Raw genomic sequence first — 25,262 nt, 5'->3', positions numbered from 1 at the left:
GGGTGTTTAAAAAGAAAGGGTTCCTCATCAGAACAAGATGATTCCTATTTTTGCTTTAGTATTTAATTAAAAAAATGTCTGATTACTTATATATACATATATAGAACTCTTATAAAAGTCTAACCCCTTGATCCAAAGCTTATATCAACTAATGAAATTCCTGGTAATCCTCCAAGATTCCTGAAGCGCAAATGGTATAGAGAATTGCTAAATTAATATCAGCTAATAATAAATTTAAAAAAAAACACAACAAAACAAATAGGGAACAGAAATGAATTCTCGAAGAAAAGTTCTGGGGAAAAGTCATAAAGTTAAAGAACGTATTCGTATTGGGTGAAAAAATGCATACAAATTAAAATTCTATACTTACTTAAAAAAAAAACTCTAAAATGTAATTAAACTTTGTATTTAAGTTACTCTTCTAACATGAATCAAAACTTAAAAATTAAAATACATTTAGTGACAGTTTTCTTTTAAAAAACAATTTAAGTTAAAAATTTTACAAAATTCTTCAAAATTACAATAACGTATAAATTGTATTGTAGTTGTAAATGCACTTTAAATAACACTTTAAACACCTAACAGCTTCAAAAGATTAATCATAAGTTTTTTTTATTGAAAATTAAAAAAAAAGTTTGGAATACATATTTAATGAGTGTTTGAAGTTATTGAATTGTACATAATAAAATACCCTAGATCGATTTTTGTTGTTTTATTATATACTATTCAAAAATGATTAATTGTAGAAAATTGAAAAGTTACATAGCGTACATAGTAATTTCCTTTTTACATTTACAAAATATTTAAATTCATTTTAAGTTGTTTGCATCATGAAACAACTCACGCCGTTCTATGGTTCATCGGTTTTCATTAATCACTTATATTAATTTAAACACGTCATAATATTCTACAAAATTTCTTCAACATCTTTATAACTACTACATTTTGTTTTTTAGCAAAATGTAATTGATCCAATGATACCACTAAAAGAAAAATAAATTACAAATACGTAGCGACATAAAATATTTAATGTATATGTTATATAATATCCTTAAAAATATAGGTTGACAGGCGGGCTTCGCTTAGTATCGGTTTCCATAAACAACGATTTATCATTGAAATCACATTTAACACATCCATTACAGTGATGTAATCAATTACGAAGAAAACTTGACACCAGCTACTATATATATATATATAATAGAACATCTTCCCCGAATTTTAATTATTGTCTTGTTGTTATGCCAAGCTAAAAGTGCTGCGATCACCTAACCTTTTGGGATGGTAAAAACGCTTCGATTTTCTACTTCAGCATCTTGTCTGGTTTTCAAAAGCGTGGAAAAAAATATGAAAAAATATATACATTGAAAAAGCAGAAATTTTACGCAAAAATAGTTTTATTGACAAAATCGATTTAGTTATTTGAATGACACAATAACTAATAACTGTATATAGTATATATTATATACTTTAAGCATCCACATTTTTCCATTCATTATACGATTTCCAACACTTTATCATTATAATTCTATAGATAGAAAATTTTCATTTTTTAATAGTGGTCGATAAATGATTTATTGCGTCAAGACTCGAAAATTTAAAATACAAGGTTCCTTAAAATTTGTTATTAGTGTAAAAAAAAAAAAAGCTGTACGTTAATTTATTATATTTTTTATAAACATGTCCAAGGTTAGAATTTGGAAATTCATTAAAATCGATAAAAATTGTAAATTATTATTCACTTAGAAATTCATAAAAAATTTTCATTTGTAGGTAAATTTAAAAATTTAATAGAAGATTCTCCATACGATTTTCCCCTTAAAAAACAAAAAAAAATTCTGAAAAGTATAATTAGTACTACTGTATTAATACTTATAAAACAAATTACTATAATGCTTTATCATTCAATTAAAATTTAACACATTTATTACACGATACATAATGTAAAAATAATAGAGCAGTATACCCGTTTTCCCAATTATTTTAAAAGCATAATGTTATCAAAATAGCACATAACAACCTAACTATTTTTTAAATTAACCTTTATAGGTATTTCTACGTTTTTTCATTTTCAAATTATTATAAGTATAGTTTTTTCCAAAACTTGTTGTGTGTTAATATTATTATATAATAAATATTCCTATACATTTAATTAATTTGTTATTCTTGAAATTTTTTTCCTTATTTCTCAATATCGACAAATAAGGTCACTTATAAAGGTAGCTCATAATCTACTATTCATACGCAGCTCATTATACTTTTGTTGTATTTTAAGAAAATAAGAAAAAAAATGATTTAATTTTATAAATCATAATACGATGCAAGATGGCATGTATATAGTTATTCTGCACGTATTTTATAGATGACTTACGTATGAATATAATTTTGTTCCAGTATTGATGTACACTGCTGAAAGAGATGACTCAACACACACTGTAATAGTACCTATATTGTATTTATTATTTATAGTAGCTGCGGTAACATCGTCGTAATATCAAAATCATCATAATAACAATAATAATATGATTTTTGAGTGATTTTCTAGTCGCTGTAACGATCGTTGTAAAAGAAAAAACAACGGAAATAAACGAAAGAAAGAAAATAATACTCTCTAGGGCATTTCTACGCCCCAGTTATTTATTTATTTTTTATCGTTTCCTCAATTGCATGACTCGTGCGTATACAAGATTGATATTTGGGTGAGGGGAAATAAATAAAAGGCTCCAGGGTGTCCTGGAAAAACGTCGCCTAGCTCACTCGATCCTCCTATGCATATATGTATTTAATATTATGGAGGTGGTACAGAGTCGTTTCGAAAATAAAAACGCTTTCAGTCGGCAACAGCAGCCGACGACGACAACGATCGATCCGCGAGAATGTGTCAGACGAAGAGACGGGTGAGCACGCGGCTATAATATATAGTGCACGTCCCTCAATGCGCGCTCATTTGAACCCCACCCTGCACCCCCTCTCATCACGCGGAAATTTCCGTTAGGTACTTGCACAGCTCTTGCGAGAACGATCCGCAACGTGTATAATGTATTCTCATGGTAATAAATTACCAGCAGACGTTAGTATATTATAATAACACTAATAACACGTAGGTTAGTGCACGGGGTAGATTAGCAGTTTTTGAATCGAGAAATAATTGTGACATAGGAGATACTGAAAAAAAAACCTACGACGATGACTGAAGACTGTGTACATACAAACCTAGTAAGTTTTATTTATGAATATAATATGCCACTGCGTATTGTTATTGGTATTCACAGTTATCGTCTTTCATCACCATTGGTTAAACATGAATAATTTGGTGTAACTACTGTATACACGGATATATCTGATTCCTGGGTATATTATATTTTACAGTCGACTCTCGATAATTTAACGTTGAAGGGACTTGAAAAACTTCGAATTACTGAGAGTTCGAATTGTTGAGTAGGATTGGAAATAACGAGAGAGAAAAAAAAATTCGAATTAATGATAGTAATTTTTTTTTTAGTATTACCTTTATATATAATTATTAACTATTTCAGCAAATTAAAATTATGATTATAAAAGATTATTATTTTTTGAAGAAACCTGTAATGGTTTTTTGCTTCATCAAATTTAGTTTCATATTTTTATAATATTTTACATTTGATAAGTATATTCAAATTATACTGAACGTTAAACCGATGATATTTCGAATTGACACGTTAAAACTATTGTTTTGAAAATTAAAACTAATTATTATTAATTATTCATAAATAAAACTTACTAGGTTTGTATGTACACAGTTTTCAGTTATCGTCGTAGTTTTTTTTTCAGTATCTCCTATGTTACAATTTTATTATTTCTCGATTCAAAAACTGCTAATCTACCTCGTGCACTAACCTACGTGTTATTATAATATACTAACGTCTGCTGGTAATTTATTACCATGAGAATACATTATACACGTTGCGGATCGTTCTCGCAAGAGCTGTGCAAGTACCTAACGGACATTTCTAAGACAAAACTTTAATTTCCATTCTATATACAAGTGATAAGTTTATCGTAGATCACATTAAACATTATTTTGAAACACATAAAATCTTAATTTTAATTGCTTATTTATCTATTAATAGTTTTTAAATTTCTAAACCGTTGGTTTATATTGAAATACAACTAAAATTACAATATGTATGATTGAAAGTTGCAACAATGTATAATTCTACTTCAATCTATTTCTATACCTCCTATATTAATTATTAATAATATTTTGCGTGTGTGGGACTGATACATTTTCCGAACATGAATTATATTATTATGTGTTATTGCACAAACCACATAGTATGAGACAGAGGTAACCAGGTAACTACTCGTTTTCTAAACGAATATTAATATTTTTGTTATGTGTGGACATGGTGTATTCATAATCGTATTGAAATGTTTACAACAAATTAAACCTTTGGTAAATACATATTAGCTAGGCACCTCAATTGACTTGGATATTAAAACGTGATTAACAGCGATTAACGTGTAGAAGATCGTTTCGATAAAAGGGATTAGACTAAAACCGTTTTCGTAGAAACAACAATAATTATAGACTATTATAGTCTATTAGTACAGCTACTGGGGAAATCCCGGTAGAGTAATATTATATTGCGTAAATGATACCTCTAGATATGGTAAATAAGGTCGTATAATTAAGCCGATAATTTATCAGCTTTATTGCAAACAGTTCAATGTAATAATAATTATAATAATATTATATACCTAGGTTATGTTGCACATTGGCGTATCTGTGGGGGGAGGGGGGGCATTCGCCGTATAATAAGTGTCTTTTGTTATTAGGTAGTTGTTTTTAGTTTTTTTATAATTTTGACGGTAACATATTATTATCTTCTAATACTTATATTTTTAGTTTAGATAGTGTATTCTATCGTAAAATACTTTGATTATAACATAGCTGGATGAGTTTTTAAAATATTTGTAGGAACCAACATTATTTTAAAAATGTAATTGAATGCTTAATGCTATTATATTTTCTAATTCTTGTTTAAAAAAAAAAAGTTCTGTTAGTTGAATATTTACAGAATATATTATTTTTTAATCACCAATCCCCTATACTTCATAATAATTTGCTTATAAATCTTTAATTTAATGTTTTTAATTATTTATATTTTTATTATTTTGCTTTATGCATGTGCTATAGACTAAAAACATGGCTACGCTCAAAAATGGGCCAGGAGCGCTTATGCGGACTTGCATTATTACATATTTACAAGGAAATCAGTATACCAGTTGATGATATCATTGAAAGATTTTCTAATATGAAAAACCGGAAATTGGACTTTGTATTATAAACATGCATTATATTATATTCAAATAAATAAAATGTCTCATTTTATGTATTGCAGTTTTATTTTAGTTATAAAATAGCCTAATTCACGTGTCTGTCTATTGATAAATTTGTCGTACTACTTTTTTAAGTAATTTTCTATTTTACGAGTGGTTGAAAATATATTCCCCCCTCCCCCGTAAGAAAAGCCTAGGTACGCCACTGATGTTGCACGTAAGTAGAAAATCAACAAAACTGTAATAAAGACGACCACACAAGCCGAGTGTATAATAATAAAAGCTAAACAATAGTTATTATTGTTCGGCTTATTTGCACTTTTCGTGATAATATTATTGATACAAAAGTCAGCGATTTACTGATGATTATTAATGATTACTTTACACTCCGAATACCGTCTGCGATATTTAGGGTTCATTTTGAACGGTAACGTGTTCAAGATTTCAACGAATTTTACGATCTATGACTGTGGGAGTTTTATGGCTTTCTATCGAAATGATGAGGTAATTCCTATTTTATTAATGATTAATAAATTATTGTATGCGTGTCCAATAAAATATTAGAGTGCTTCATTATTGTAAACCGACCGAGTTTGACGGGTTGAAAAAAAATGAGAACTTGTGTGGCGGACACGAAATCGATAGGTATAGCTTTCTGAAAATGATGTCACAAACAACGACCGCAACAACCACCGTAAGTCGTGACGCATTGTTGTATATTATAATAATAATAATAATAATATTAATAATACATATTACTCACGAAGTCACGGGTGTAACAATGACACTCAGTAAAACTCCAAAACAATAGTCAAACATTTGGAAGGCGGCCGAACATTAAATATTATATCATGGGCCCACTATATTAACTAATATTATGTATATTAGTATATTACGAAAGCACCAGAGCGACGTAGACGCGTGATGATAATATATAAAATATTTCAATAGGATCGTAGAATCGATTTCACTGAAAAAGAAAACATACCAGTGATGGAGTCGTTGATATTGTTTCGGATTTGCACCTAAATTGGGAAATATATGATACGTGGGTTTCCACACACCACCATATACCAATCAACTCAGATTTATCAATTATAATAAATTTATTTAAGATTTAAAATGTGCTGTATTTCAAAAATGGTTAAGTATCAAAAGTTTCTATTTGTTTCTCTTATTAATTATTATTATTGATATACATGAAAAAAATCTAAAAACCTATGTTTAAAAATATTTTACTATTGAAAACTAAAATATGGTCCAGTTGGCATTTGAGATGTTATTGAACTGAAAAATTAGTTAAACAAATATATTATAATTATTTTTTAAATACGAAATAAATAATTTAAAATTAATACATTTTTTAGAAAATATTCAATATGCATACAAATATGCGAAAATCAATTAAAATCGACAAAATTTGCACTTTTTCACTAAAATTAACGAAATATGCAATATATTTATTTTTAAAATCGAGATTGTATAGCTCAGATTTCTACCTTGGTCTGTTATAAATCCAGAGCATATACAGGACACAATATGCGTCTCTTATAACTTCCGAACCCTAATGATAAGACATAATAATATAGTACAATACATATTTGTATATGTTAGGTATATGATTTCATTCTTAGATCTTAGTATCCATGAAATATTTATAATTTTTATGTTTTATTATGCAGTTAGCCCCCAGCGTTACATGATTTTCTGTTGGGAAATAAGGCAATGTTAAAACATATACGAAAAATATTTGCCTTTATATTATTAATGGACAATAGTTCATACTAATAAATACTAAAAAATGTGTTTATAAGTTGTACAATTGTGATCAAAATATATCCAAAAAAAATTATTGTATAATTTTTGTAAGTTACATTATTCAATTAACATTAAAACATCATAAATATTCAGGCATTTATTTTAAAATCGATGTTTATTCGTTTGAAAACACCAAGTCCCGTTTTTTTCATTTTTTGTATTTTATATCTGGCTACTATAACCTAAAAGGTTAAGATTATGCAATACTAGTTTTAACTTATTTTCCGAGCAAAAATCACAATTTTCATCACTTGTATGATATTATCATATTATAGAACTTAGAAAGTAAAAATTGGAAGGCTAATGTTTTATATTGATTGGATGGTGAATAATTAATATTCACAGAAATCGACACAAAAATTCGTGTTTCGATGATTGATTGGATAATACTAGTACCAAAGTTTGTAATTTTAATTTTTCATTGTAAACCCAACATTTTAACTTTTAATTAATACATTTGAATTTTGCGGGATACCACGATATTCTACCCCCTTCATTTATCAAGCCTCCTCTAAATGCACATTAATAACAATAAAAAAAAACTATTCGTCAATATTCGCTACAATCATAAATCAAGATTTTATAAAAGAATATTCTTTTACGGGTGACTTCATTAAAAACAAATATATATATATATTTAAAAATCAAAAAATTTGTATAGATAGATAAAATGTGATATTATAAAAGGCTGAGAAAAATAATAGTGATATACTTTAAATATATTTTGAAATGATGAGTGTTTTTGACTGGAAAAATAATCACTTTCTATAATCAGCTATTAGTGCTATTATATTATATATATATATAGAGACAGGTGACTGCACAAGGCACAACAACTCTCCGGTATTAGGTATTTCACTAACCTTACCTTACACTACTGTACCGTGAAGGTATATATCATATAATATAATATATATTAAATAATATCATCGTGTCTCCGTCGGTCATAATAGGGAGTCGGTGAAGAGTTGTGGAAATCGACGCGGTCAGCCACGAGAGGGACTTGATCATGTATATAACACACATAGGTTTATGTACCTCTATATATACGTATCCCTTTCCGAAGCCATCGGTCGGTTGGCTAATGTAATTAACTTTAGCCCGAACTTTGGATGTATACGTATGTTGGGCTTACACAAATAACCGTAATATGCGTGTGCCACCACCCTTTTTAACTCGTTTTTGTGGGTCCTTATGTCTCATATATATATATTGGTTGAAAGTTTATTAAAAAATATTGCATGGAGGGTATTTTTTTATAATATACTGGCTATATATAACATGTATTTAAACGGGGTAATTTTGTTTATCACGAGTCGTTCAATAACTGATAAATTGAAGAAATAATGGTCATTTATTTTTTTTTTTTTATCGAAAACCCTTGTGACAATGAGAGGTCGGTTTCTACAAAAAAAGAGACATTTTGCATTTACTGCGTGGGCACCGAATTTATCACATCGATTAGTAGGATAATATATAGCCCTACTATTTACGGTTTGATAAAAAAAAAAAAAAACTAAATTATTATTATGATAAACTAAATTATTTATTGTGGAAATATTGTGGCATAATGTTCCGCAGTTTCCAATTTTAACAAAAATTACCAAATGTATAATGTAGGTACCTATGTATGGTATAAATCTATATAAATATGCTACAAGAAATTATAAATATGTACTTATATATAAAAGTATAATACATAGGAATTTTGTTAACTCGAAACTCGATAAGTCGACATATTTTCTTATAACCATAAGAAACAAAATAATTCCATTGAAATTTTCGATAAAGGTATTATAAATAAGTACAAATAATATTGACGTAATGAAGTAATGCATTGACGTTATTCGATAAGTAACTCAAATAGGTAATCGTCTAATCACTAATATAAAAATATAAATGAGTAAAATATTTTATGCTGTAAGCTCGTTTAGAAAAAAATATTGATCAAAATTATTGCGTAATTTTGAATTTACAGCAAAATCTAAATGCAATATTAGCTGCAATTAAAATTTAATGTTAAACTCAAGAGCTGTATAACACATAAATAAAAAATTATTCGTTTATTATAATAAACAAATTATGTATATATTTATGAACTTAATGACTTTGAACTGTCCATATGTCTATACGTTGTACCGTATAGGGCGTGCGTATCTGAATAAGGTTTCAACAATTTTTTTTTTTTTTTTTTAATTATCCCGTGGCAACTAAGGCCATTGGGAAGGGGGTAGTACTGTAGGTTTTTATGGAACTGTAGGTTAGTTTTACACGTGGGTGAGAGTTTTTGGCAGAATTTCTATTGGGGCACCCGTAGGTTTCTGCCATGCCCCGGAGTGGGGGATGGCGGCACTTGTTCTTCGGACACCGTGACTTGCCCGGAGAAAAATGCCGCCCGATGGTGGAGGATCGAACCCGGTCCGGCTGAGCCACAGCCGACGAGGTAGACCACTCGGCCACCTCGTCCCCCGATTCGACAATTATAACTTAGATAAACCCTGTAGGTATCACCACCAACGTTCTATAGCAGACACAGGAAGCTCATAATATATTATATACATTATATATATGTAATAGTAGTAATACGTTAAGAAAATAGTTTCAAAACCAAATTTGAATTATTATTAATATTGAATTAATAAACACGCATACATAGCATGTACCACGGTAATCAGTTGGCTATACAGATGAAATAAAATAATTGAATATTTAATTAGGTATGCTATAAACGCTGATCATAATAAATTATCACGATTTCATAGTTATTTATTTATGATTATAAGTTAACTTGAAGTAAAGCGAACATTTAAAAGAATTGTAGATGCTCGTATTATGGATGTTCAAATATTATAAACGTCGTAATATACAATATAATTAGATTTTTTTTATCGCTATTACTTAAAAATTATATTTTGATACTGGAAACGTATTATAGGCGCTTACATATTTTTATTTACAATAGTTACCTATAGTAACATTTTTTTTTTTAATCATCTGTTTATTACAAGTTATTACTCACGCATCGTATAAAAATACCTCCACGTAGCGATAAAGGTCAAATTTTATTTCGTTTGTACATTACGGTATCTGTTGTCTGCAAAATGCATGACAGTCGTTTTCGTGTATATATGAGCGTGTGTGCTTTAACCTTAGATATATACCTAGGTACGTCGTGTTCATACACTGTCAAACGGTACATACACAATTTATTGTCGACGTTTGTCCGGAGGCACATTTAACAGTCCCGTTAAGTAGCCTCTCGTATATATATATAGGTATAAATATTACACGGACAAGACGGCGAGTCTCACTATAAGAAATTTCCACGTTATTCGTTTTCATTGTAATATAATATATGGTGGATAATATAGTTACTGCAGACATCTAATATATTGGCTACATATATAGGTACTTAATATCATATTATAATAAATATAACCAAATCGGAATAAAGCCTCAACTGTAAATTCGTCGTATTAAACTTCCTCCGTCGACTCGATTGGTGTTTTCATTAAAACAACATAAATCTATAACGACGACCATGATGACTGCGATATACAATAATCATTATATTATGACCGGCCAATGTGTAATTTATCTTTTAAATATTAAACAGCGATAGTGAGCGTCACAGCGAGGTTTATGTTACCCATTAAAATTGTTCGCAGTTTATTTTTATGTAAAATTTAAATTAGTATATAATAGCTCTGCTTCAATTCTTAAAAATAATCGACGACATGACATGTATACTATCCATATACTACAATTATTTGTAATGACCTAAAATTCTACTTAACTTTTCAACGGTGATCTATCATTATATAGGGTCGCCAACCGTCCTACATTGGGCAGGACTGTCCTACATTTGTTAGAACTTAGATGTTTCCTACGCGTCCTACAAAGCTTTAAACTTTTTGTAGAACAATCCTATATTCCTACATTTTACAAAAGTAGACATTGAAATGACGTTGAATGTTCTTTATATTATTATCACAATATGTCAATATGATATTAATTATCGATGTGGTAGAAGATTATCATAGACTCTATGACAGGGGCGTACCCAAGGGGAGGGTTTTCGGGCCTAGACCCCCATGGATTGACAGGATTTAAAATTCATAAGTTGCAAACCACTGATTGTGTGATATGGTTGATATAGTATATTTACATTATTATTATCGGTTAGGTTTATTTTTATTAATACTACCTTTAAGTAGTGCATTTACTGAAAGAGTATTTTCTGTTATGAATATTAAATGGAGGGATGAGAGAAATAAGTGTTCAACAGCTCTCATAAAATCTGAACAATTAATTTATTTTAATTATAAAGAAGACTGTTTTGAATTTTCTAAGTCAGTAAAAAAGGACAAAGATTTAATTAAGTTGGAGAAGAGTCAATATAAATATTCCTTCAAATGATTATTTTTGTTATTATTGGCTATTGTTGTTTGTAAAAGTCTTGCTTATTATTTTTTATTGTATAAGTTTTCATTATTTGCATTTACTAAAATTCTAAGTTAGTTGAAAGAAGAATATTGTTACTATCATTTATTATTTTTCAATGTATAAGTTTTCATTGGATACATAGTTGCATTTACTGAAATTTTTAAGTTTGTTACGAATTAAATAATATATGCTATTTATTATTTATTAGTTATTATTATATTAAATTCTGTTGATTACATGATTACACTGATTACAGTATTGTTTATTAAACTATGCTATGTTTATTTAACTATTAAACTGTTATGTATACATATAACGTTATAACAAGTATAAACTGTCAACTGTCATAATGGTGGTATTTTTATTTTTGGTTTATCCAGACTCCAGTTCTCCCCCTCCCTCCCCATTTAAAAATTCAGTTATGACACTGAAACTATGCGACTATGGTATAAAATGTGAATGAAAAAAATTGTCCTACATTACACAATTTTAAAGTTGGAAACTCTATCATAGCATGTTGTAAGACCAATACTGTTGAAAAACATTATTTTAGTTAAAAGTAGGTACTCCATTATAGGGAAAACATTGAGAACAATCTACAGTGATGATAATATTTAGTAGGTATGAACGTTTGTTTAGACATTCATCATGTTTTTAAATATTATGCAAAAATAGGTACTGGTTTGTGAAATCGTAGTAAAACGAAGACTGAATTGTGTGAATCTGAGCGTGGAAATAAATTTTTATTGTTAAGAAATCGTTAAGTTTAACAAGTAAAAAGGCCATAATAGCGTTCACCGTTCGGCATTCTATAGCTTAAAGGGACGTAGTGTAAATAAAACACAAGGGAATCTTTTACGAAATAGTTATAAAAATTGAATAAAACCATGTATCATAATCATTAGGTATATATGTAAAATGTAGATAATATGCATTTTATCAATTCAAATCAAGCGGCGAAAGTGAATAATATTTCGGTATTATTGTATGCGTAAGTTTTTACCAAACAAAAAATACGGTAAAAAATCACACAACTAAAAATACATATTATAGTAAAACGTAATTAAGGCGTCGAAGACAAATCGATGAAAAATCAAATGAGATAGTTTGATGAAAAGTTATATCTCAAATAATGAAAAAAACCATTCAAATATCGGTAACGCATACTTAAGAACAAAACATCAAGCAAAATATGTCCAGAACGTTTGGACACTGCCACACTGGTACTTACTGCGTTGGTTTTTATTGTGTTCGAACAAATCGAGATGGTAATTTAAAAAATAATAGTCACACCGACAATGAAAGCGCCAACAACTGTGATAATGTAATACGAAAATTGAAATAATGGTGTATCATTGTTATTTGTTCGGTAGAGCATATGTTATAATTCTCACGTGCACTGACGTCACACAGAGGAACGGTGAAGGGTGTGTTTCTTTATTTCAAGAAAAAGTTTCGGTGTACACATCACGTGCCGGAGAATTCGTTTTTACCTATAGGACACCACCGATTACGCAGTAGTCACTGCAATGTACTGATTTTATCGTAATTAAATCATACAATTCAATTGATGAAACAATCAATTATCCTTCTGTCGTAAACACTCATACAAAACGTACTGAATTTATATTTTCTAATATTCTTTGGGAGGACTAATTGAATATTATAAGAGTGGAATCATACTGATTAATTCAACGTATATTAAAATGATATAATATGTTATGTAACCGTCAAAATAATGATATTGTTAGAATATCTCTTCGAAATTTGTTATTTGTTTATGCGTACGTGATAGTTATGCCAAAGTATTATAATAATTAAGTTGGCCTGTCAGGTGATAAAAAAAAACAGATAGAGAAAGCAATAATAATACTAATATATTCTCCAGTGTACGGTCCACCACCACGCCACCACGGCATTGTTCTGATAACGTATTAAAACAATAAAACCGGAAATTAAGGACACTTAGTGTTTCCGTATGACGTTTATTATTTGGTTTTTAATCGTTTGATTTTGACCGACAAACATCACAAAACACACCAAAAAGTATGAATATTTATGTATGGATATTTATATAAACGTAAAAATACAACAAAATAAATACACATATTTTTTTTTAACTCAACACTGTACTTAGTCAATTATAGAATTAATTAAAAACACAGTTTTATGTCTGCGCTAGGTAATAACAACACGAAAATAAAAATCCAATTATGTTTTTTTTTATATATATATCAAATATCAAATACAGTCGCTTCTATAGTAGAGTAAAATTTGGGTCGATCAAAAGACGACAAAGTTTCTGAAATTATTTCTGCTTTCAAGCGTTATATTTCTGAGAAAACTTTTCTCTTTTAGAAAAATATGAAAAATAATATACGTTTTTATGATTATGTCACATCCAAACGTCTTGAAAAACACACCATCATGATATAGTTAACACAGACACACAGTGTATCTATTTTGCGAATTTATTATGTTTAATGAAAGTGTTATACGGAAAAATGAAAAACATCATAAACAACATTTCTGTCAAACAAATATGTTTACAAAAAATAAAACATTGATTTTTTTTCGAATGAGTAATTTTTTTTCTGCTTGTTCTGTGCTCGATACTTTGACTTAAATGTATTTGCTCATAAAATAGACGAAAACCAATCGATGAAACTCTAAAACACAATGTATACGACACGCACACATTTAGAAACACTTGAGACGTTTTTTCGAGAAATACAAAAAGTCCTCGCTTAAGTGAATAATAACTGCACATTTGTGAGCAACTTTTGACTTTTTGCTTTTCAGAGGACGTAACATAATAAAATTATGCTAACCAGTTTAATTAATAATCCTCACAATATTTGTATGTTTATAATACTATAGTAGAATAATTGAATATGTCTCGCAGCAAACACTTTCGGGAACGTATTTATGAACACGTCATGAGAGAGTTTGAAATTTCTGATGTCATTTGAAATTTTTTTCAAAATACCGGTCAAATTTATGAGAATTGTTTTATGTGTCAGCTTAAACTATGCATATTGCACTATTATCGGTTATACTCATTTTGTAAAGTTAATAATTATGTAATGTTCCGGTAAGCAGTAACGCGCTGCATAACAGAGCCGGACGACCAAGTACGCACGTGCAACAAATACAAAAAATATTATTTTAACCGAAGTGCTGTGAATTTTATTCAACGTTATCAATTCAGGATATTCTTTGGAACGTTTTCCCTTATAACTATAAATAAGTCCTCTTCAGATTGGTTACCAATATAATTAATACTTATAGTTTGTAGCGTTTGAATGTAAAATAGTATTGTACACGACAAACTATCGGCTGAGCATAACATTGCACACTGTTATGCCAGGTGAGTATATATAATATGTGTGCGAGTGTGCGTGTATGTGTGTGAGTGTGTTCCGGTGCCCGTTGGAAAGTTGGCCTCGAACTGTGTACGCTTGTAATAGTAATAATATTGTTGACGACAATGGGACGCCGACAAGTAGGTCGAAACGTCTGTAAAAATACTTAGTTCGTTATATTATGCACGAGCAACCGGAACTCCTGGGATGAGTATACTACAACCTGTAAACTGAGGAGGTATACGTGGCGTGCGCGTGACTCACGGGCTGTATAACTGTTTGACAATGTAGGTGGGAGGGAGTAAAAATCTCTTGCCAATGATACGTCAACTGACATTGTCTCGGCAATGTGAGATCATTATTTTTCGAATTACTACGAAACAATCAAAATGGAAAATATTTCTTCACGCGTTAAGAAACAATTAGTGATAAATTACAATGACAAATGTTGAATCGTTTTATCATTCCCCTCGTGAAAATCAAGTTTGAAGTTTGATGAAATTTCCTTTCCAAAAACATCGTATACATGGAAGTTTTGGATCCAAAATAATGAGTGTCGTATACATAAATAAGACTGAAAATAAGACGGAGGTTCGTTGATAAAATGTTTAGTTGTTATTTTCGATTTACATTCTGGCCGAACAAAACCTTTACAGGAAGTTTAACAGAAAGAACTAACAAAATTACTCGTACCTACATCATACAGTGCAGTCGACTTTTATTTGTATTTTTTAAATCAAATAATTATAGAAGATTATAAAATAATGCAGTTTTTATATTTTAGAACAAAATTAATTACTTAAATTAATTTTTTGTTTTCCATACTCTGCAAATAATGCGCACGCTAATGATTATTTCTGTTGCATGCACTGCACTGTGTATACATATCCACTATATACGATGTATAATATCCGTATAATATGAAGTATTATATTATAAAATTATAATACATTATTATTATGTTACCGGTGTAGCGCCATCACGTCACGTGGGATACATCGGGTTCAACAAAAATATTGTATGATTTTGATTCGCGGTCATGCAGTGTATATAATATCTAATATTATACAATCGTGTAAAGGACTAATTTACGACGATTTGAACTTTGGGCGAAGATAAAAAAATAAGTATGAAACAAGCACTAGGTAGGTACACCGTGTTAGCAATGTACCTATATAAGTACCATAATAATTATACATAGCAACTGCAAATGTATACGGTATATTACGGTCGATCGGCATCTGTCGAAATGAAAGTGTAGATGAGCACGCGTAGCGTACATAATTTTATGAAAGAATAACTGACTAAGTGCCCACACACTTGAGATAAAAATATAATAATAAATAATGTATGCGTATAAGTACCTACAACCCAATATTATGTACCCTAAAGTTACTTGTCTACCTACTTGTTGTAACGGCTGATAAACGTATTTACTCGCTGCAGATACGACGAAAATCGTCGAATCATCGTTAAAATTACAATCTGTAATTCTACGCATCACGAGAAAAATAATAATATATTATATAAGTATATGTTTTACACCAATTTCAGTGGCAATTAAATACAAATCATGAGAGGAAGAGAATTTAAAATAAACGCATGGATGATGGGTTTACGGGGGAGGATTTAACCCGGTTTACTCTGTTATAGTTCCTATACAAACGTGATGAATTAATTCCTACACGCATATAAAAATTAGAAGTGTAAGTTCCAACATGGTAATAATAAGTTACCTATGTTAGTTCCTATACGGTGGAAAAATTACTCAGTGGTTATATTAAGTAAATAAATATAACCGTTCTTGTTTAAAGTTTTTAAACCGCTATGCGTGATGGTGCCTATAAACTTAATAGTGTATGACGATAGCATGTTTATTATTACATTAATTAATTAATTTAAAAAAATGTTAATCATTTTTTTAAAGACATTATTATTATAATGATAATAATTAACTATTCATCATGAAATGTATTAGATATTTAGGTACCTATGCCAATTTTATTACTTTTTTAAACGCATTATAATCAGTTTAAATAAGTACAGATTTTAATATAATATGAAATATAATAGTTTAATAATAAATATAAACACTTCCTAATCCATAATATACCAAAGTACTTGTATAGGTACTTACTGACATTTGAACTTTTTTTCTGTGTATGAACTTACATATTAACTATTAAATTATTTTACCGCCGACCGCCAAGTAGGAACTATCATAAACACCTTTTTTACCGTGTAGGAACTTATACATGACATTTTTATACTCGTGTGTGTAGGAACTTAAATTCGTCCTAACACTTTAAAAAATATGTTTTAGGGTGTAAGAGATAAGTACTACTGTAATATGCCTACAATTATACATTTATACCTATACAGTAATGTACTTATTTATACTATTAACGATTTATACAACTATGTTGATATGATTGACGATTGTTATTACAACCTAAGAACGTGATCAATCTTGTATTATGGTTGGATACACTATAGAGTTCATATACCAAGTTCATATTGAGTATAATGATTCCAATTAAGAATTGACCTAGCCAAGAGCCAACCATGATGATATATAAATATATATATACATTTTTTTTTTAAATTATCCCACGGCAACTAAGGCCATTGGGAAGGGGATAGTACTGTAGGTTTTTATGGAACTGTAGGTTGGTTTTACACGTGAATGAGAGTTTTGGCAGAATTTCTATTGGGACACCCGTAGGTTTCTGCCATGCCCCGGAGTGGGGGATGGCGGCACTTGTTCTTCGGACTCCGTGACTTGCCCGGAGAAAAATGCCGCCCGATGGTGGAGGATCGAACCCGGTCCGGCTGAGCCACAGCCGACGAGGTAGACTACTCGGCCACCTCGTCCCCCATAAATATATTATAACTGCAGGAATTATGTAATAATATATTTTTATGTCATCACTAGAGCCCAGAAATTGATGCATTTGCACCTTTTTTTCTAATGCTCACATTCAATGCTCGTTAATACAGAATTTTGATTCATGAAATATAGAATTTAATAGAAAAATTTATATTTTGCATTTTTTGAATTTTTAGGGAATTTTATTATTTGCAGTCATTTTTTAGTATTTTTTGTACATTTTATTCATTTTTTGCACTTTTTCATACATATTCGCATTTTTCTTGTTGAAAGTTACATATTATGCAGTTTTCATTAGCTTGTCGATTATCACCGTTCATTATCTTTTTTTTTTTTTTGTCAAAAAAACGATAAAAATTCGAAAAAAAGAAATTTTACTGAAAGTAATATTTTTAAATATATAGTTTTATTTAGTTAAACAAAATTTTTTAACATTTTTACACCATTTTATGCATTTTTTAAATATATTTTTAGATAATCAAATTCCGGGCCCTAGTTATCACAAGTTCTAAACGTTTTAAGCAATTATTCTTATTACAATAAAATTGTGTCAACTGAACAAATTTAATGATCGCATTAGGTAACTAAACAAATGGTATAGCTGTGACTATGTATTTGGTTTTTCTATATACATCTTGCTTTGATTGGTTTCTATGATATTTTTTATATACGTAACATCATGCAGAAATCAGAACACTACGTATATCGATCCTTTATATGAACATATGAGTTTCAGATGTAATTTCAGAAATCAAAAGTAAAAGAGCTCGTTTATTAGGATGGATCGTTTGTCCTCTTTTCATTCTCTTTATTGTTTGCTACTTATTCTACCCCATATTTATTAATCTACTAATTTACATTAAGACTTTAATTATATTCAAACTTTAAGACTTAGCAAACTATAAGAATAATCAATTAATGAAAATTAATGATTCAAAACGAGAAATATTTACATAAAATTAACAATTTAAATTGGGGTAATCCATCTCAGATTTTCGAGAAACACGAAAACAAATAATTTAATATATTTTATATAGTATAGTGAATTTTAAATTTTGGATCTATATACAACAGTTATAAATTTCCAAAATATTAAATATAAATCAGGAAAATTGGGTAAGTCACTGTTGTATAATAAGTGTTGAGTGACCCTAATCATTATTGAGAATTAATAATGGATGTGCTATTAACTGGAATTTAATGATAGTTCATTGGAACGAAAAACGAATACAGAAGGCAGTCAGCCTATATATTATTCATTAAGAATACTTTATTATATATTTATATTACTATTAGTAATTAATTTTTTTATTAATAGTTTGAAATACGTTTTATCGAAAACAAATCATATAAGTAATACCTATATAATAATGATTATTGATTAGTGATTACTACAATATTATTTCATATAGCCGTTATTAACTTCCTTATAAGGCGATAGGTACTATACTGTCCTGCAGAATGGTATTTGGAATATAAATAGCTTAAAAATAACCTAAATATTTTTAAAATATCACTGTGAAGTCCCTACAAATAATATATGTTTGAATTAACTTCAAGTATAACTTATACATTTTTATAAAAATATGAGTTTATAACTACACACCAATTTTTAAATTATTTTGATATTGAAGAAATTGGTAAATTTGAATAATAAACTATTTATTTTTGACATCTTATTCCTGTAAGATCCATCCAAAGAGAAACCGTGCACTTATCGTGCTACACATGAGATTTTCTAAAGGTGCATAGAAAAACGGCATTTTTCAACACTGGGTGCTTATCGTTTTTCAAAACATAATAATTATTATAAGCATTATTTGTTATAAAGTATTTTATTGTAATATTTATATTTATGTTTATAGCAAAATAGCTTAAATACATTATATACCTGGACATACGTTTCTAAGGAAAACAAGTTTTATACTTTTGTACTTTATCTATTCCATTTTTTTACAGATATTGTTCATTCTATTTATTTTTAGAACAAAGCACAGTTTTAGCTTCAATCCAAAAATAATCTTCTAAATGTAATCCATGAAATGCTAGTCTGTTGTTAAACAATAAATTACGCCATGCAAAAATTTAATTAAAATGCAAATAATTAAAAATTGAAAGTAACGATTCGCATTTAATTTGTAGGAATACAAATAATATACTCGCTTAGCCAGCTAAACACATTAGAGAAGTAGGTCAATTGATTTATTTTCTATTAAATTATAATTGAATAAGAGATTATCGAGACACTATCGTGATAAGATTATATAAATTTTTATTTTCATTTTTTTTTGTTTTTATGTACTATTGTCATTCCATTGCTCTATATTAATTTAAAATTAAACATTTTTTTAGATAATCTTTACAAATAATTTACATTTAAAGTGAAGCATTTTAAACGTAGGTGCCTATTTATGAAGACATATTATAGTTAAAGTAATACGTTTTAACAATGATCACAACGCAGGAATTAATTTAGAGTGATGAATAAGGTAGGTATTTTATTTAAATTGTTTATGGATTTAAAATAATTTAAATCACCAATATAAAACTATATTCAATTATTCCAAGTGAACAATTTAATTTTGAATTAAATTGTAATACAATAAAAATAAATACACAAATAAAATAAAATAATTATGCAGTGATAATTTTAAAAAAACCACAGATTGTCATGAAATCTGGGCAGAAATTACAATTTATTCATATTCGTAGGTATGTCATTCATTAATATTTTATACCTACATTTTCAGGTATAATTTAAATTAAAGTCTATTTTGATGGCACATTAGGTATGTAATAATATCTGTGTAAGGGGTATTTGAATAATTGGGTTTTAAGTTAATAATAAACACAATTTTTAAATAACTCTCATACACGATTTTAAACAGTGAAAATTATTTGCAAAACATTTTAAATGTATATAATATAATATTATATAATCTATAATAGTAAGATATATGTATATAAAGAAAAAACATTATATTATCGAAATGTTACGTAAATCAAATTTGAAACCTTAATACGAATTTCGAATATTGTCGACAGTACTCATACATTTTATTCTCGTTTCAATTCAAGCCGTCATGACAATTTATGTCAATAGCTTCGAGTTTATTTTTATACATAAAACCAGTGAAAAACAATAACATTTTACTAGTTAACAAATTATAGTGCTATATTAGGTATAACGAAGGCAATAAAATATAAGACACGATATATTATTGTTGTCGCACTTGTTTACGAATAATAAGACATTTATTCTATAACGAATTCAATACCCCAAATTAATAACTTAGTAGGTCGACATTGTTAAAGAATAGAAAGAAAATGATCGTTGTTTTTTACGAATTCGGCACCCACATGTTCTGGTTTAATTTTTTCGAATCCAGATTAGTAGTATAATGATAAATAATATCCCAGATAAATAGCCAGGGTATGTACTACGTACTGACCGTACTGCTATGACTAAATTATGTTTAGTTCGATGTCAATACCAAAATGTGCATAAATATGTTTTCTGGTCAATTTTGACCTTAGTTTAAAAATTATGCGGAATATTCCCGTTAACTAAAACAAACGATGCCAAAATAGTCATTTAGCCACTCTAAATGACAATTTGCAAGGTTTGGTCAGGTATATGGTTAAAGTTATTATTGTTGTATTTACCGTCCCGAGGCAATTATAATTAACAAACATTTTCAGTTAATTAAAAACATACTTCCTCGCTTTGCTGGTAAACGGCGTTATTATGATATAACGTTGGTAAAATCTAAATACAATAGGTCAATTGGGCAACGTTACGCCCACAGAAAAAGGGGTAGGGTAATATTTTAAAAGCATTTTTCATATTATAATCAAATAATAAGAATTATAATTTTTCAAAAAATATGGTTAAGATAGCGTTTTCTTTGTTATTTTGTTAACTTATGTTACGTTTTAATAGTTAAATCGATAAATAGTCAATCACAATGGTGTCAATATCTGTATAAAACTGACGTCATCGTATCATTACAACCATCGAAATAAAACTACGGGGATTTGTATTTAGTAGAAATAGTTCAACAATATTAAGAAAAATATTACTTGTAAACATTTTAGGTTTTAATTATATAAAGTTAATAAGATTCATGTATTTTTTTTTTAATATTGCGCAAATAAGCAATTCCAATTAAATACCGTTAAAAAATGCTCACAACTAAAATTGTAGAGATAATTAGATGGAAAAACATAAAGTAATTAAATATACAAGAATATAATTTAACGCATATTTATTTTTATTGTAAGCAACCTTTATATTATATTAAATAATTGTTGAAACTAATTGTAATCACTGCAACATTTAAATAAAAAAACAAAGTACCTAATAATAATAATTTAATATACCCCAAAACGTTTCACTTTCAAAGAATAATAGAAATAGAAATCCATTTAGTAGAATTACAATTAATATAATAATGTATGTGTTTTATTTCAATATTTACCAGTTAAGCGCACTTGTATTACTTTTATTTTTGTAATAGATCTGCGGTGACTTTAAGACTGTTAAGACCATAATGTCAACATATATTATGTTAACATATTATTAGTTAGTAACATTAACTAATGTTTATTAGTAATAAATATTAATTTATGTTCAGTAACATTAGTAACAATAGTTTGCGTAAACAGGATGAAGAAAATGTAAATTTTTGGATCTATCAAAAATGTGGTCCTACATTTCAAATAATTTCATAACAATTCATCAAAAATACAGATTGAGAACGATTATATGATTAAATAATTAATCCAAAACAGAATTTTCAATTAAAAAAATAGTATTAATTAAAAGTATTGAAAATACTTATCAAAATAACACTGAGTTTTTAAGAGACGTGCATATTATATACATTAAACTTTTTACATGAATATGTCTACATTAATATATTTGTTCTTATTTAAACAATTTAAATGTTTTCATAAATATAGTTTTTTTTTTTATATAATAACTATTATGCATTGTCGAACATACACGATGACGGGTCTATTATAATACATATTATCAATGATTGTTAATATCAATGATCAATGACACTAAATTCTAATATATCCAATTCTTCATTATGGATAGATATAATACTCATTTTTAAATATATTCTATAGGTATCTAAATAAATAGTATAAACACTAAACTTTATATTGTATATTATATTATACTATACATAATAAATGTGATGTCTTTTATTTTTTTTTCCAAAATTACTTTTATTATTATGAAATGAATACAGGGTTCTAACTATTGTTATATTTCAATACGCTACGAATATTTCATTTAAGTCATGGATAGCGATTCCATTATTCTTATACGAGTTAAAGATATTTCGGAACCGGAGGCTAAGTGAATACATAAATTTATATTACTGATAAACAGTGCATATAATGCGTTCAATGTTAGAATGTTTGACGATAAGTACAATAACGTTGAACTTTCAGATTTGTATTCAATGTAGGTATATATGTGGGACGAGGAAACGCATACAAATTTACGTAACTACGCTCAGAAGACGATGAGTTCCTTATTGATGTTACCATTACGGCAATAGATGTACTTATTTGTAAATGCATTTTTCTTTTATGGAAACAGTTAAATTGAAAACGATTTATAGGTTGATTCATTGATAAAATATTATGGGCGCCCGTAGAAATATAGGGGGAGGGAGTCAAAAATCTCTGACAATGCAGCACATACTATTTGTGATTTAACATCATTTATATTGACTAAAAAATCTGGTGGCATAGCCTCCCTTCACCCCTAAAATAATTCTTTCACTAATTAAAGAACAAAGTGAAAAAAGAACAATGTCAAAAATTACAAGATATAACAACTATAATTCAAGACTTATTAACGGTTAAATCATCTTACTTAATTTTGTTTGATTTCATTTATTTTGTAGAAAAATTATACTTTATAGTTATCTACATTATACGAGTGGGAGTAGTGGGACCCTTAAGACTTTTATGAATAGTCTTCCCAATTGTATTGCTTATTCTATGTAGTGTATATGAATATTTTTCGTATTGGGATTACATACCTATTAACATCTGTTTGTCCGAAGGCCGACACGGTGAATGCCAAACACCAGAGTAACGTTACACACATGTTCGGTTTCATTCTGTGAAAAAATAAAATATATATATAATAAACAATTGTATTCAAATAAAACATGGCGATGACAACAATTCGTTGATAAAAAAGCTCGACTATTAAACCGATTGTCGTGCCAATCTGCCCTCGCAGAACACACGATAACAATAGAATAATTATAAGGATAGTAATTATGGCATCGCGCTTATCAGAGATTACTTATCATTCAGCTAAAATCTGCAAGGTAAATGGCGTCCAAGGCTAGATATATGTCCAAACCTATATAGTATGAAAACCTACCCACAACCATATACAATTTTAGCATGTCCTATTTTACATTACTTTTTTTCTAATTTCAATTATGGTTAAGTATTTTAAAATATGACAAAATATATACTTATAAGTTATAAGATGTAACTTGAGCCTTTAAGTTTAAGGTTTAAGCAATGATTGTACGCGCAAGACACATTTTTAAAGTGTATATTCGAAGTTGAAATATTTTCCATATAATTTATATTACACCCATCAAGCCGCAGCTTACACTTAAAATAAACCTTATTGTATTTTATACTATTACATGTATTATACTAAATAAATATCATCAATACATGTATACAATATACATGCATACTAAATTATATGATACAAACAATATAAATATTGCGAGATTAAAGTAAAGTAGCATCTTGCATTTATTTTAAAATGAAATGCAGCAGCTTCTGCAAATAATATATATTTAATTTAATATTAATTAGGTATCATTATAATCATTAATCACGTAAATATCACGTAGGAAGGGAACACCGTAGCCTACGGAACGTTTTTAGATGTATCCTGTCACCGAGTCCCAAGAACCTTCGTGCCAGTCGAGTTAACTATTTTTTGTCAATAATTAAGAAGTATTAAGTACGCGTTTCATTTTAAATATTTTGAACTTATAATAGACATTACAACTCTACTCCAATATAGAAGTATTTCATAATCTATTAATAATTTAATTTCATGTAATTTATATACTATAGATATACCTAGTAGAGGTATCTAACTTCGATAGTTTATCGATCAGACACGCAACACACACAAGCACAGTATAATAGTAATAATGATATGTAAAAAAACACAAAAATCCGAACTAGCTGCGAGTAATATTATATCACAGATATTACTTGTGGTAAAGCAACTACATATTTTATCATACATCATAGCTCCAACTTCAATATGCTACATACGGACAGATGCATTTGGACAATAATCATTTTATTATTTTTATTCCGTGCGAGCTGGCTTACACGGGATTCAT

At 28.4% G+C, this 25,262-nt stretch overlaps 1 protein-coding gene across 3 annotated transcripts in view; it reads right to left on the bottom strand.

The window, feature by feature from the left end:
• The window catches only part of LOC107165899 (CD109 antigen-like), a 97,085-nt gene that overhangs the window by 40,278 nt on the left and 31,545 nt on the right, over positions 1-25,262 (bottom strand). For all 3 annotated transcript variants that reach the window (XM_015514334.2, XM_015514335.2, XM_089218924.1), the window contains exon 2: positions 23,910-23,990. In XM_015514334.2, coding sequence (XP_015369820.1) covers positions 23,910-23,989 — 80 coding nt within the window. In that variant the 5' untranslated portion in view covers position 23,990. The remainder of the gene's footprint in view (positions 1-23,909; positions 23,991-25,262) is intronic.

Source organism: Diuraphis noxia, unplaced genomic scaffold (assembly GCF_037042655.1).
Source record: "Diuraphis noxia isolate RWA-SAM2 unplaced genomic scaffold, SU_Dnox_SAM2 contig0001, whole genome shotgun sequence".
Taxonomy (NCBI): domain Eukaryota; kingdom Metazoa; phylum Arthropoda; class Insecta; order Hemiptera; family Aphididae; genus Diuraphis; species Diuraphis noxia.
This window is presented reverse-complemented; position numbering and strand designations above follow the sequence as displayed.